Raw genomic sequence first — 15,000 nt, 5'->3', positions numbered from 1 at the left:
TAAAGGGGAGGGAAGAAAAGATGGAGGTGGGGGTGAAGAAAATGTGGAAAAAGATGGGGTATAGAGGAAAGGCAGGATATGATGGGTGATGGAGGGAAGGTACGAAAGGATAGGGGATGGAGAGGAGGTGGGAAGCGATAGGAGGGATAGATAGGAGCGTAGGAGGATAAGGAAAGGCTATTATTACGTGCCCAGGTGCTTGAGTTGTGTAAAAAAAAAAAAAAAAGGCTTTTTTTAACTCTTATTTTCACATCTACTTTACCAAACATTTTTCTGCCGCGGTAGAGTGAATAATTAAGTGAAAAAAAAAAAAATATCGATACTTGCATATAATAGACGTACCCAAATGATCTTTCTTCCCTTTCGTACCTCCTTCCCTCCCTCCTTTTCTCCCTCCCTCCCTCCCTCCTTCACTCGCTTCTCTTCTCCCTCACTCCCTGCATTCATTCTTCCCTTCCTTCTTCCTAAAACCCCTATTCTTCCTTGAAATTTCCTTTCCTTTCGTTCCCTTTTCCATTCTCTCTCTCTCTCTCTCTCTCTCTCTCTCTCTCTCTCTCTCTCTCTCTAAGGACGTGAGTTCGATACCACTTTGGGGGTAGAGAGTATTCTGATTTTCTGAATTTCTTTAAAAAGGCTCTAATATCGTAAAAAGAGGCTCCAGTATCGTTAAGAGGCTCCAGTATCGTATAAAGGGACTCCAGTATCGTATAAAGGGACTCCAGTATCGTATAAAGAGGTTCCAGTATCGTATAAAGAGGCTCTAATATTGTGTGTGTGTATAGGACACTAAAATATAAACAACGTCCTCTGGCTAAAGAAATTAAAATGTTATGAAAGCATTGGATCCCACTCAAAAGGGATTCAGTCGCCTTTGTCACGGATGAACGCACTCTGTACTGATTCCACCTCTTTTTCTTCTCCGTAACCAGGTGTGTGTGTGTGTGTGTGTGTGTGTGTGTGTGCGTGTGTGTGTGTGTGTGTGTGGGTGTGGGTGTGGGTGTGTGTGTGGGTGTGCGCGTGCTTATTTTTTTTTCTTGTTTTTCATCATCTGCCAGCGTGACACGGGACGCCTCTTGGATATTAAATGCGGGGACAGACTTGGCTAGATATTGAAACCTGATATACGAGCGTGGGCTGCCAGTATCACCTGCTGAGGGGCCCTGGGCTACACGGGATTGAGCTGCCTGTATGGTGCATGTGAAGATTAGGACGCTACTATATGATATTGATCGATGAATTTGGGTGACCTTGAGAGATACCTGTTTTGGCATATACATTCTCATTTTTTTTTTTTTAATATACTTTCTGAGAGATACGTGTTGTCTGGCAAATAGTAAGTGAATATATTTTACTATAATACGGTTCTCTGGATGCTGTATGCTTCCGTCAAGATTTTACCGCAGAAAACAGTATATTATTTAGAGTTACATAATTCAGAAACTGCATTCGATGGTGGTTTATGGAGGACTTATGTAACTCCTCGTGCCCGAAGAGGTCTCTCCAAAATTGAAAATAAGTATAGAAGTGTTAGATAGATGCGGGACCATCAGGCCTGTAATATGGGTCTTTGCGGTAGAGCTTGATGGATAGGGCTGCTCCAAGAGATGCTCCCACATCAAAAATCGTCAGTCGTCAGCCAGTATAGAGCAAGAATGATGTCCACGTCCTGAAGGGAGTAGTTTTTCAATAATTGTGTGTGTGTGTGTGTGTGTGTGTGTGTGTGTGTGTGTGTGTGTGTGTGTGTGTGTGTACAGTATTTTAGAGCCCGATGCTTTTATTCAGCCAAAAACACGCCCTTCAGTATTCCCAGTTATATCAAAATGGATATTCTTGTACCTGTTTTAAGGCCTGTGTAATATTCAGCATCGAATTATTATATTTGTAAATTATCCGGGCTGAGTTTTTATTGTTATTTAAGTAGGAGTATTTCTTTTAACCTCAAATGCTGTGGTAGCCTTTTTGGGATATAATTTTTAAAGCTGGGATAGTCTAGTAACTTTTTTTTTTAGTATTTATGTATATTCTAGGATAATCTGCTAACTTTTTATTTTCTCTTCCTTTCAGATAATCCTGGAACAGACAAGACAACAACGAAAAGCTCTTGAACCATTAACTCAATAATCAAGGGGCGCTAAGACAAGAAATCAACCACCAGTCAAATCAAGCAAGCAATAAGCAACCCAGCTAACCTAACACCTTCACCTTGTTTCTTCAGTCTGTTCTCAAGCAACCATTTCCACTCCAATCAACCAATCAAGCGCCAACTTACGTAAAAAAAAAACAAGAAAAAACAGCCAAGCCTCAGTCAACATCTTATACAGCCGTTTACTCTCCAGTCAACCAATCAATCGTCAACCTCACACTCCTAAGCAAACAATCAAGAAGTAACTAGCCTAACCAGAGTCCTTTACCCAAGTCCTACATAAAGACCAACCAATCAACCAAACACCCACACACCCAGTCAACCAACCATCCATCCAAGCACTTATCCATCTATCGACCCACCCATCCACCCACCTAGCTACTTACCCACCTTGCCTACCGTACCCACCCACCCACCCATCCAACCAATCACTCACCCACCCACCCACCCACCCACCCAACCAGTAAGGCCCCTAGCCACCCATTTCCTTCCCCCAACTAGCTCCTGCCTAATCAAGTAATCAGCCAATCACCCAATCCACAGCCGTCTTTCCAATCAGATTACCTTCATGATTATAATTAAAGGAATATATTTAACTATTTCCTTTTGGCTGTGAGTATATTTTTCACATAGATATACACACATAGAAGGTATAACCGATCTATAAATACTCCTGCTTGTGTGCTTATACATACACAAACACGCACACAGACGCACACATGGATACTGATATATAAATTCACATACATACACACGTTCATGAATTTGGAGACTTAATCACGTGAAAAAACACACACACACACACACGCCCTAACACGTACATACATTTTTATACATACAATACCGTCTTAGTTATACACATACATTTGTTTACTTACACACACACACACACACACACACACACACACACACACACACACACACACACACACACACACACACACACACACACACACACACACACACACACACTTACCACTTCAATCCTAGCAATTCAACCATCCAACAGGCCTCCACAGTCCGAGTCCACCCAGCTCCATCCATCCATCCATCCATCCATCTATCAGTCCATCTATCTCTGTCTATCTATCTCTATCTGTCTGTCTATCTCTATCTATCTATCTATTTATCCTTTTTACTACATTAAGTCTTCCATAAGCTACATAAAATCATCTAGCAGTAGCAATCATGACACACCCATCGAACCATCCACTCATCAAGTAAAGCACAACCTTCCTAACCATTCCATTTTTTTTTTATATCCATCCAACTAATCATCTGTTTTCCATCCAACCATCCAACCTTCCTAGCCAAACAATCACCGTACCAACCATCTCAATTAACAGGTAACTCCAGTACTCCCAACAGTCCAACCATACAGCCAAGCACTCACCTCCCCAACCATCCCATTTATCTTGTAACCATCCAACCATCCAGCAGGTCAGATTACTTACTTATTTCCTAACCATCTCAACCAGCCATTCAACCTCAACCATCCATCCAGTTCATCCATTTAATAGACCACTTCACTGACTGTCTATTTCATCCAACCATCCAGTCCCCCTCCCTAACTACTGCCTTTTCCAAACTACTTATTCCATTCTGCCAACCAGCCAGCCAACCATCCAACCCACCTACCATCCAACCAACTAACCAACCATCCAGTCCCCCACCCCGATTACTGCCAGACTACTAATTCGTTCTGCCAACTATCCAGCCAACCATCCAACCCACCTACCATCCCTACCAACCATCCAACCCACCTACCATCCCTACCAACCAAGCCATCCATCCAGCCCTTTGCCCCCTCCTAATTTCCTTGTTCCTTTGTCATCCTCTTGTGTGGAACTGAGAAGAAGAAGAGGAAAGAGAGGCCAGAAAGAGGGAAGAACTGAAAAGGAGCATTAAGAAGACTGGAAGGATAAAAAGAAGAAATGTGGAAGAAAGGGGAAGACAAATGTAATAAATAAAGAGGAAGGAAGAGGATAGTCGAGGGATTTGAAGAAGAGTGGAGGAAAAGAGAGGAAAGTAAAGAAGAGAGTTAAGAAAATAGAGGTGTAAAAAAGGTACAGAGTTATTGGAAGGGGAAAAGGAGAAGAGAGAAGCAAAGTAGAAGCAAGAGGAAAAAAGAGGAAAAGGAAGGAGCAAAACAAGAGAAGAATCAACAGGGAAGAAGACAAGGAAGAACCAAAATAGCAGCGAAAGAAGGAAAGGAGAAGACGAAAGGGAAGGGAAGAAAAGAAAACAAGGAAAGAAAAACACGAAAAGAAGGAAAACTGAAAAAACTCCTCTAAAAGAACAAGAAGGAAAGGAGCAGACGAAAGGGAAGAGAAAAAAAAAAAATACAGGAAGCAGGAAGCGAAGAAAAGAGGGAAACCTCAAAACCAACCTATCCATTTAAAGAAAGTAAATAAACAGAAGACGAAAGGGAAGAAAAAAAAGGAAAAGGAAAAGAAGTCGAAAAGAAGGACACCTATAAAAAAAAAAGTAATCCCCGAAAAGAAAAGAAATTACTAGAGATACCCCAGCAATGTACCCCACAGAAAACGACACCGCGGCCGCCAACAACGCGACTCCGACCTCCTCCAGCGCGGCCCCGACTGACGCCATCGACTACGACTCCAGCAACACGACCTGCCCCGACAACGCGACGACCAGCGCCTACTACGACTGCCTAGACTACGAGGTGCCCCTGTACCGTCACTCCCTCCCCGTCACCGTCCTCTACTGCGTCTCCTACATCCTCGTCTCCCTCATGGGCGTCGTCGGGAACAGCTTCGTGGTCGCCGTGGTGATCCGGTCGCCACGCATGCGCACGGTGACCAACGTGTTCATCGCGAATCTTGCCGTGGCGGATCTCCTAGTCAATATCATCGTCATGCCCACCACCCTCATTGGCCATATATTTAATGGTAAGTGGATTTTTGCGTTTTTTCTTATTTTTCCTTTTTTTTTTGGGGGGGAAGGGGAAGTGAGGTGCTTTTTTTATTTATTCCTGTGTGTGTGTGTGTGTGTGTGTGTGTGTGTGTGTGTGTGTGTGAGGTGATGTATTAATAACGATATGTTGTGTCATTTGTAATTTTTGTAACAGTAAGTAGGCTTCTTATAACAATTGACTATGTGGTGGGAATATTACAGTCAGTATATATTTAGGTATAGTAATAATTTAGGTAATATTTGTGTTTTTAGGTCTACTAAAATTGTTGTTGTACGCATTTCTGCATTTATTTATGTACGATGTGTTTTTTACGTTTCCTTAAATTATTGTTGTGCGCATTTTCCGTTTATTGAATATATGCGTTTTGATGTCTCTGTTTTGCTGTACGTATTTTTTATTTATTGTGCAGGGAGTTTATTATAATGGTGATCCGTGTGGTAGGTAAATGATAACGATAAATGAGTTATTATTATTGTTATCTATATGCAGTCGTTTTTGCCACGTATGTAAAATTATTGTTATTACCATTTTTGTATGCAATTTTTTTGTGTGTGAATTTTATGAAGAGCAATTAAAGGTAAGTGAAACAGCTCCTTAAACCCCTTCGCTACGAGCACGTCTTAATCATCTCACTCCTGCCACTACCAGACGATTTTCTTCAGCTGAGGGAAGATTTTTCGGGCTGGAGGGGTTGGATATTAGCCCTCCCAAACCCGCTGATCGCGAGGGCTATTTTTTTAAGCGTATATGAAAAATCGTCTGGAGATAGCAGGGAGATAAGAGAGATAAGATAGCAGGGAGATAAGACAGATAAGATAGCAGGGAGATAAGACAGATAAGATAGCAGGGAGATAAGACAGATAAGATAGCAGGGAGATAAGACAGATAAGATAGCAGGGAGATAAGACAGATAAGATAGCAGGGAGATAAGACAGATAAGATAGCAGGGAGATAAGAGAGATAAGATAGCAGGGAGATAAGACAGATAAGATAGCAGGGAGATATGAGAGATAAGGCGTCCTCGTAGTGAAAAGGCTGAGAATGACATTTAAAGTGAGTGTGATTATAATTTGTTCCTGTTTGTTTATGGCTAATTAAGGTAATTAATGTGTACAAGGGAAGATAATTGGAGGAGGGAAGCGGGGAGAGAAAAAGAGAGTGGAGGAAAGGGGGGAGAAAAAGAGAGTGGAGGGAAGAGAGGAAGAGGAAAAGAGAGAGGTGCGTGGAGGGAGGAGAGGAAGAGGAAGAAGTGAGAGGGAGAGGAGGAAAAGGAGGACAGGGAAGGGAAGAGAAAATTAAGAAGTGAGAGGAGGAAGGACAGGAAGAGGAAGTGACGCAGAGAGGAGGGTGAAAAAGAGGACAGGGAAGGGAAGGGAAAGAGGTGAGAGGAGGGAGGAGAGGAAGAAGTAGAAGTGAGACGTAGGATAGGAAGAGGAAAAAGAGAACAGGCCAGGGAAGAGAAGAAGAGAGAGGTGAGAGGAAGGAAGAGAGGAAGAGGGAGAAATGAGGCGTAGGAGAGGAAGAGGAAGAAGAGAAGAGGATGAGTGTGGAGGGCAAAGGAGGGAGGATGGTGTTGGAGGGGAAGGAGGAGAAGAGAGGAAAGGAAGAAAGTAAAGTAGAAAGGAAGGAAGGGAGAGCAGAACTGTAATGAGATTGAAAGGGATGAAGAGGGAAAGTAGATAAGTGGGAAAGGGAGGGGAGGGAGAAAAAGAGGTGGTTTTGAGGTGGATTCGGATCCGGTTGAAGGAATAAATCAGAACTTAGTGGCTTTGGTGAAGGTATACCCTCTCTGAGATTGTGTAACAGGGCAGATTAATACCGTAGAATTAATTGACTATGTGAGACCGTAAAAGTATTCGTCTGGTGGGAAAGAGAGAATACAGGAGGAAATATAACTTCTCTTGACGTTCGCGGGGGTATGCTCTCTCTGAAGTCTTTCTGTTTTTTTTCCCATCTGTTTTCCGCCCCTACTTTTCTCATTTTCCTTCTCCCTTCTTCCCTCCTATCCCTCATTGGCTGACATCCATTAATTTTTTTCCTCCTCCTTCCCTCAGTTCTCATCATGCCTCTCCTCTCCAGCCATCTGTCTCTCTTTGTGTCTCTCGCTATCTCTGTCGCTGCTGTCTGTCTCTCTCTCTCTGTCTTTCTATTTCTGTTTCTGCTATCTGGGCCGGTCTCTCAGTGTCTCTTATCTCCTCTCTCTCTCTCTCTCTCTCTCTCTCTCTCTCTCTCTCTCTCTCTCTCTCTCTCTCTCTCTCTCTCTCTCTCTCTCCGCTATCTGTCTCCTCTCGCCTCTCTCCCCCTCCCTCTTCATCGCTTTTATCATATTTATGGTTCTACTGGGAGAGAGAGAGAGAGAGAGAGAGGCAGGATTATAAGATCAGACGATAAGTGCAGTGTGAGGAAGTTAAAAAAAAAAAAAAAGAGAGATAGGGGAGATTTATCAAGATTATGAGAGAGAGAGAGAGAGAGAGAGAGAGAGAGAGAGAGGATTATGAGATCAGGTGATAAGTGCTGTGTGGGGAGGTTAAAGAAAAGTGAGAAAGAGGAGATTTATCAAGATTATGAGAGAGTATTTCACAGTAAGAGAGAGAGAGAGAGAGAGAGAGAGAGAGAGAGAGAGAGAGAGACAGATGGATAGACAGATAATTTATTGACCACAACAAATATATTGGTAAAAATTAATGAAAATTACTGAGGTTTTAGGGGTCCAACCAAATAACACTTTATCAAAAAAAAAAAAATCGCGAAAGTAGAATTATCTGCCTTAGTTCACACACACACACACACACACACACACACACACACACTCTCTCTCTCTCTCTCTCTCTCTCTCTCTCTCTCTCTCTCTCTCTCTCTCTCTCTCTCTCTCTCTCTCTCAACTTCATTATCTGACTCAATCATGGGGAAAAGGGAAAATCGGGACCAAGGCCTAGGGAAAGTGTCTCTGATTGCCTCCCCCACCACAGGGAAAATAGGGAAAAAAAGAAAATCAGAGAGAGAGAGAGAGAATGCGGGGAAAGGGGTATCTACGTTGATTTGATGGTGAAGTGATTGTTATGTCGGTATTGGAGCAAGATTGATAGGAGGAGAGGGCAGAGAGAGATATATATACTCACGATAGATGGTACATAGAGAGGAAGATAGATACAAGGTAGGGGAAGATCGCTAGGGTATACATTAGAGGCTGAGAGAGAGAGAGAGAGAGAGAGAGAGAGAGAGAGGAGTAAAACAACAATGTGTTCAGTAGTCATGATAACCTTATTTAATCATTGTTTCTCTATTAAAACCCCTGATAGAAACACACACACACACACACACACACACACACACACACACACACACACACACACACACACACACACACACACACACACACACACACACACACACACACACACACACACACACACACACACACACACACACTAGATACACAGACCACACAGACCTACCAACCATGCCATTGACAGGCGAAAATAATCAATGTATGGCACTGGACGGGGAACCATAATATTTTCCTTTCCCCATTGTCCACGGCAGACCCTAAACTTTGCGAATCCCGAATTACCGAAGCGAAATTGTTCAATCTGTATATGGATGGGGTTATAACAGAGATACAAGGCAGGGCAGGGGATGTTGGAGTGGCCCTAATGAGAGAGGGCAGCGTTCGGAAACTCCCTGTATTGTTGTTTGCAGATGATACTGTATTTTTAAGTGAAGACGAAGGGGAACTGCAAGGCTTGGTGATTGAGTTTGGGAGTGTGTGTAAGAAACGGAATCTAAAGGTGAATGTAGGGAAGAGTAATGTGATGGTCTTCGAGAGAATGAAGTCACTGAATGTACAATGAGGTTGGATGAGGAGGAAATGGAAAAAAAAAAAATGAGTACATGTAAGTACTTGGGTAGTGTGATGAGTGAGAATGGAAGTTTCGTCCTAATCTTGCTACCTTCAGACAGTTTTATTCAGCTTAAGAGAGAGTTGTTGGACTGGACTGTTAGATATGGCTTTCACGAACGTCTGCTTATTTCTTAGTTCTTTCCTACGCTGATTAAAATCGCCCGCTGTTAGGGTGTACGAGAAGTAATAAGACGTAGACTAGGTAAAATGGCTTGGAATCAGTGTGTTAGAGTGAGAAAATCGACATTGTGTATTAAAAAACGAACGCCATTGCACTGTTCCGGACGCGACGTGGTGAAAGTTGGGGACACACATACTCCTCTTTGTTTACATGCAAGTGGGAGCATTCGGCCAGGCTTGCACACTCTCGGCTCACCCCCCCCCCCCCCCCCAAAGTTAGCTGTCATGGTGAATTCGGGCCGCGGTCAGCTCGTCGCAGCCCCCTGTCAGTTCAGCCGGCACACACGGTAATTACGGCTTTGATCAGGTCGGTCGCAGTCAGCCGGCCCACCCATTGATTTCGGCTCCTTCTGTGGCTTAACTCCCAAACCAGCTCTATTAATAGTGATGGATTTCTGGTGTGGTAATGGCGAGACAGAAATGAGAGGCATGGTGCTAATGTTGGTGATAGGCATGGTGATGGTAGGAGTGGTGATGGTTGTTAATTATGGTGGTGGTGGTTGTGGTGATGGTAGCTGGGTATGGTGATGGTAGGAGTGGTGATGGTAGTTGATTATGGTGGTGGTGCTAGTGGTGGTGCTAGGGATGGTGATGGTAGGAGTGGTGATGGTTGTTGATTATGGTGGTGGTGGTGGTGGTGGTGGTAGTAGTAATGGTATGTAAGGAGATGGTGATGGAAATGGTGGTGGTGATGGGGATGGGGATGGTAGCTGGGTATGGTGATGGTAGGAGTGGTGATGGTAGTTGATTATGGTGGTGGTGGTATGGGTGGTAGTAGTAATGGTAGTTAAGGTGATGGTGGTAGAAATGGTGGTGGTAGTTGATGTGGTGATGGGTATGAAATAGTGATGACTGGTACTAATACATTTCAGCTGAGATAATGGGGAGAGGGAAGTGGTAGTGATAGTGGTGATGGTAGTGGTGGTGGTGATGATAATGGTGGGGGTGATGGTCGAGATGGGGCTTATTGTAGTGGTGGTGGTGATTGTAGTGGTTGTGGTGATGGCAGTAGTGGTGGTGATAATGGTAGTGGTGGTGGTGATGGTAGTAGTGGTGGTGATGGCAGCAGTGGTGATGATGGTACTGGTGGTGATAATGGTAGTGGTGGTGGCGATGATAATGGTGATGGTGATGGTAGTGGTGGTGGTGATTGAAGTAGTTGTGGTGGTGGTAGTAGTGGTGGTGATGGCAGTAGTGGTGGTGATGATAGTAGTGGTGATAATGGTGCCAGTGATGGTGGTAGGAGGGGTGATGATAGCTAATAACGATGCTTGTAATAAAATAACAGAAATAACAGTGCTGCTAATAAGGGGCGGTATGAATAAATATTGATAATAATTAGTAATGTTATAAGTAGCGATCATAGCCATTATTCTGAAGGTAAATATAATCTGGTATGTGTATAAGGCGTGTAAATATATACCACTATAATTAGAGGTATACCAGTAAGATATATTACTGATTACTTACATATTATATTCCTTTACCCTGTCAGTCCCACGCCCCATTTTTCCTTTTACACTTCCTATCTCCAGACGATTTTATTCATCTTTAGAGAGGCTTTTAGAGCTAGAGGGGTTGAACAGAGCTTCCTTAACCCCCTCACCACCACAGATCCATCCATAATTGACCAAAAAAAATCGTCTATTAATAATCTGAGTAAAAAAAAAAATATAGATTCAAGAGATTTTAAAAATGTCACTAATTACTCTATATATTTTGGAATCTGTTTGAAATTAATTATATCTCGTTAAGCTAATGAACAATAGAGGCGTCTTAATTGAAAGGCTATTACGTAGACATGAATTACTGGCTGTGAGTGTGCCTGTGTTCATGTACGTGTGCATCCCGTACATCCAGAATCCATCCATCCATCCATCCATCCAGCCATCCATCCATCCTTTCATCCATCCATCCATCCATCCATCCATCCATCCATCCATCCTTTCATCCATCCATCCATCCATCCATCCATCCTTTCATCCATCCATCCATCCATCCATCCATCCATCCATCCATGCATCCTTTCATCCATCCATCCATCCATCCTTCGTTTCATCCATCCATCCATCAGTACATACATACATACATGCGTACATAAATACATACATACATACATGCGTACTTACATACATACATGCGTACTTGCATACATACATACATACATACATGCGTACTTAAATACATACATACATACATACATACATGCATACATCCATACATGCGCACATATGACGACATACGACATACATACTTCCACACGTTAGAAAATTATGTAGCGTGAGTGGACGGACAGAAATGGTAGTCAGTATGATTATGTAGAAAGTTATTGTGATGTGTTATTCATATCGGTCCTTGTAGTTCTGTCTCTAATATTTACTTTATATGTATTATCACGTTATTTTGGTATCTGGGATCTGGAACTCTTATTTTCTTTTTCATAATTCTCTCTGTGTTTCTGTGTTACCTAGCAGAGTATATAGATAGATAGATAGATAGACAAATAAATGTAATGTATATAGATAGGTAGATAGATAGATTGTGTGTGTGTGTGTGTGTGTGTGTACAGTATATTTGTTTATATTTCTCCATCATTTTCTCTTATTTCGGCGGACAGGGGGAAGGGGGTTAGTGTAAAGGGTGACGGAGGGGGGTTGGTGTAAGGGGTGGGTGGGAGTGGCAAAGGGGGGGAAGGGGGGGTAAGTCCAGTTCTTGAGTGATAAACTGCATTAACTACCTCTATTTCCATGTCTAGTTTGATTACCACCTGACCATGAGTTAAGGGGCTCCGTGACAGGCTGATAGATAGATAGATAGATAGATAGATGGGTAGATAGACAGACAGACAAACGGAAGACAGACAGATAGACAGACAGACATTTTTTGGTTCATGTTAAGCCTGTAATCTTGGAAAGCTCTGAAGCGCCTTATCATTGGCAGCTTTTAATTATCTTTTATGTTAATATTTTAGTTTATTATGAGGTGGAGAAAAGGCAACCTGATAACGGGGGACAGGGTGACGTGGAGGCGATTTGTTTGTGGCCGCCCCCTCCAAGATTAAGGCAATAGATAGACAGAGAGGTTAATTGTGGAATCTGTGCCTATAATAGAAAGACAAAAAAGCATCTATCTGTCTATCCATCTGTCTATCTATCTGTCTGTCTATCTATTTATCTATGTATTGCCAGGATACAAGAGAAAAATAAGGTAATACAGACAAATAGATTTCTAAGGGAGAGATCTAGAATGTCTCCAAATTTAATAATAATGAAGGAGTTAGTTATATTCTCTAAGACTTAACCCTTTGAACTCGCCTACGTCTATTTCAGTTAGTCGTGCCTACTTCCGACGATTTTATTCCGCTTAGGACAGGCTTATGAAACTGGAGGGGTTGGGTATGGTATTAATAAACCCCTTCAGTACCAGAGGCCTTTCCTGACTAAAAAAGAAATAAAACAAAATCGTCTGCCGACAGCAACAAGAATAAACGTCAAATGACATCACCGGGACTGAAGGGGTTAAAAGACTGTCTGGCATCTTTTTCGGTACGAGTTGTTTATGCTGGTTTTGTCAAAAATTTATTATTTTTTCCTGCATCCAGATCCGGATCCCGATCTTCCTCAAACTCTAATGAATCCTTTCTCGATCCACTACTCACCTGTTCAACATATTTTATTGAAATTCGACTACTCTGTGATATCATGTACACAAACTAACAGACACAGGTGAATGCACAACCTCCATCCAACGTTGTTGGCGGAGGTAATAACATTCTGCCACATACCACACTACACCACCACATCACACTATCACACCACACCACTACGCCACACTACCACACGGCAGCAGCACACTCTGTAATAACAGTAACGCTAATAACACACAGTGGCGCCGTGTCTGACTGTATCAGCGCCACTCTGCTGTGCCTTACGCTATACTGCACACACACCTGCCTCTTCACTCACCTGTTTCAACACCTGGCTTTGAGGCGTGCTGTGGTTGGCTTCGGTAGTTCCCCAGGACATATCTGATTTATCATTTGATTTTCCCTTTTGACATGTTATTATTCTTTTGTGTTACTTAAGGTTGTAAAAGTCGCCATGTTGTAGGTTGGACGTCCACCATCCATTCACTGAGTGCAGTGATACTTTCAGAAGGCACTACATTGTGTAACGATTTTTTTAATGACATAAAGGAAGGAGCCCAAGGCTAAGGACATGCAAAAATTATCCTTTGCATAATCATTTCCCGTACACTTGATAAAAATAAAGTATGGGTGCACACTTCTCGAGAAACGCCCAACATCAAAAGCGATCATCAATATATTTTCCTATTGCCCGTTGATCCTACCTCACTGTAATAGTCTACATTTTAAAGAAAGCAATATATCGAAAGGAAATAGTATGTTGTTGTTCTCATATGTGTATAGAAATTAGACTACGTAAATTTTGAGGCATCGCGAGCCGTATTAAGTCTTTGCCATATCACCGGGGTTCTGGAGAGGGGCGCCTTCTCGTGGTGGCACTGCTATGACGGGTTGGCTCCTGTTCATAATTTTACAAACGTCCCTCAGCTTCCTCCCTGTCCCCAGAAAGGAGGATGGTGGGCCACAGGAAGGGAACTTTAGCCTGCAGTCACTGGGTTCACGTTCAGATGAGCCTGGGGTTACAGTCACTACCATATCATTGAACCACCTGGACGATACATTTTTTTTTTCTTTCTGTCTGTCTATTTTTTTTTTTTTTTTTTTTTTTTTTTTTTTTTTTTTTGACTGTACAGGACACTATCTACCATTTGCCCTCACCTGGCCTCACCTGACCTGCGCCCCCCTCAACCCTGACCTCCCCACAGACAGCAATAATCCCAGACAATCCCAGAACAAATACCCGAATATCCCCATGTAAGCCCGTGTATTGCTCACTCGTACCCCTCCTCCTCACGGCAGACCACACCCGACCCACCTCTCCTCCTCCACCCGTCTTCCTACTTCCCCCCTTTTTTCTTCCTTCTACCTCCCTCCCCTCTTTCATTTCTCCCCTCTTCTCTTCCGCCTCTCTCCCCCCTCTCGCCACCTCTCCTCTTCTGCCCCTCTCTACTCCCCTTTTCCACCTTTCTCCCCTCTTCCATCTTTCTCCCCTTTTCCACCCATCTCCCCTTATCTCTTCCACCCTTTACCCCCCTTTTCTTTTCACCCCTTTCCCCTCTTCCAGCTATTTTCTCTACTATCTACCCCTTCCCCTCTTCTCTTCCACCCATCTCCCTTCTACTTTTCCTCCCCCCTTTCATTCCCTCCATTCCTTCCTCCCATTTTCTCCCCCTTACCCTCCTACTCCCCCTCCATCTTCCCACCCTCCCTTTCGTCCATTCTACCCTTTCCCCCCTTCCACATCGTCCCGTTTTTCGTCTTCATCTCTCTTACCTTTTCGTCCCTGAGGCTCTGTCATTTCTCGCATTGTTCATCCACACTATGTCCTCTCTCTTACCTTCTTGCCTCTCATACTCTTTCTCCATCTTTTAGTCTCTCCCACTCCGTCACACTTTCCCTCCTCCCTCCCTCCCATTCCACCCTCTCGCCCCTCTCTCATATTGTCTCACCCACACTCCCAGTCACTCTCCATCATCATCATCATCATCGTCATCATCATCATCATCATCATCATCATCATCATCATCATCATCATCATCATCATCATCATCATCATTTCCCACACCCTCCCCATCATCATCATCATCATCATCATCATCATCATCATCGTCCTCTCCACCCCCGCAGTAAATCCCTCCGTTGTGTGCCTCATGAGCTTTCCACAGTAATCCCATAAATCCACAGCAAAATTA

The 15,000-nt window shown here is 43.2% G+C and overlaps 1 protein-coding gene across 1 annotated transcript in view; it reads left to right on the top strand.

Annotated features, from left to right (window-relative positions):
* Window positions 1–4,673: 4,673 nt before the first annotated feature.
* LOC145413494 (neuropeptide SIFamide receptor-like) overlaps window positions 4,674–15,000 on the top strand; it is a 73,668-nt gene continuing 63,341 nt past the window's right edge. Inside the window, exon 1 of the mRNA XM_080283191.1 lies at window positions 4,674–5,055. Within this exon, the coding sequence (XP_080139317.1) occupies window positions 4,674–5,055 (382 nt within the window). The remainder of the gene's footprint in view (window positions 5,056–15,000) is intronic.

The sequence above is a fragment of the Coenobita brevimanus genome, chromosome 96 (genome assembly GCF_032717465.1).
Source record: "Coenobita brevimanus isolate Jiangsu-jjx chromosome 96, ASM3271746v2, whole genome shotgun sequence".
NCBI lineage: Eukaryota > Metazoa > Arthropoda > Malacostraca > Decapoda > Coenobitidae > Coenobita > Coenobita brevimanus.
The sequence above is the reverse complement of the archived record's forward strand: the minus strand, read 5'-3'. Positions and strand labels throughout refer to the sequence as shown.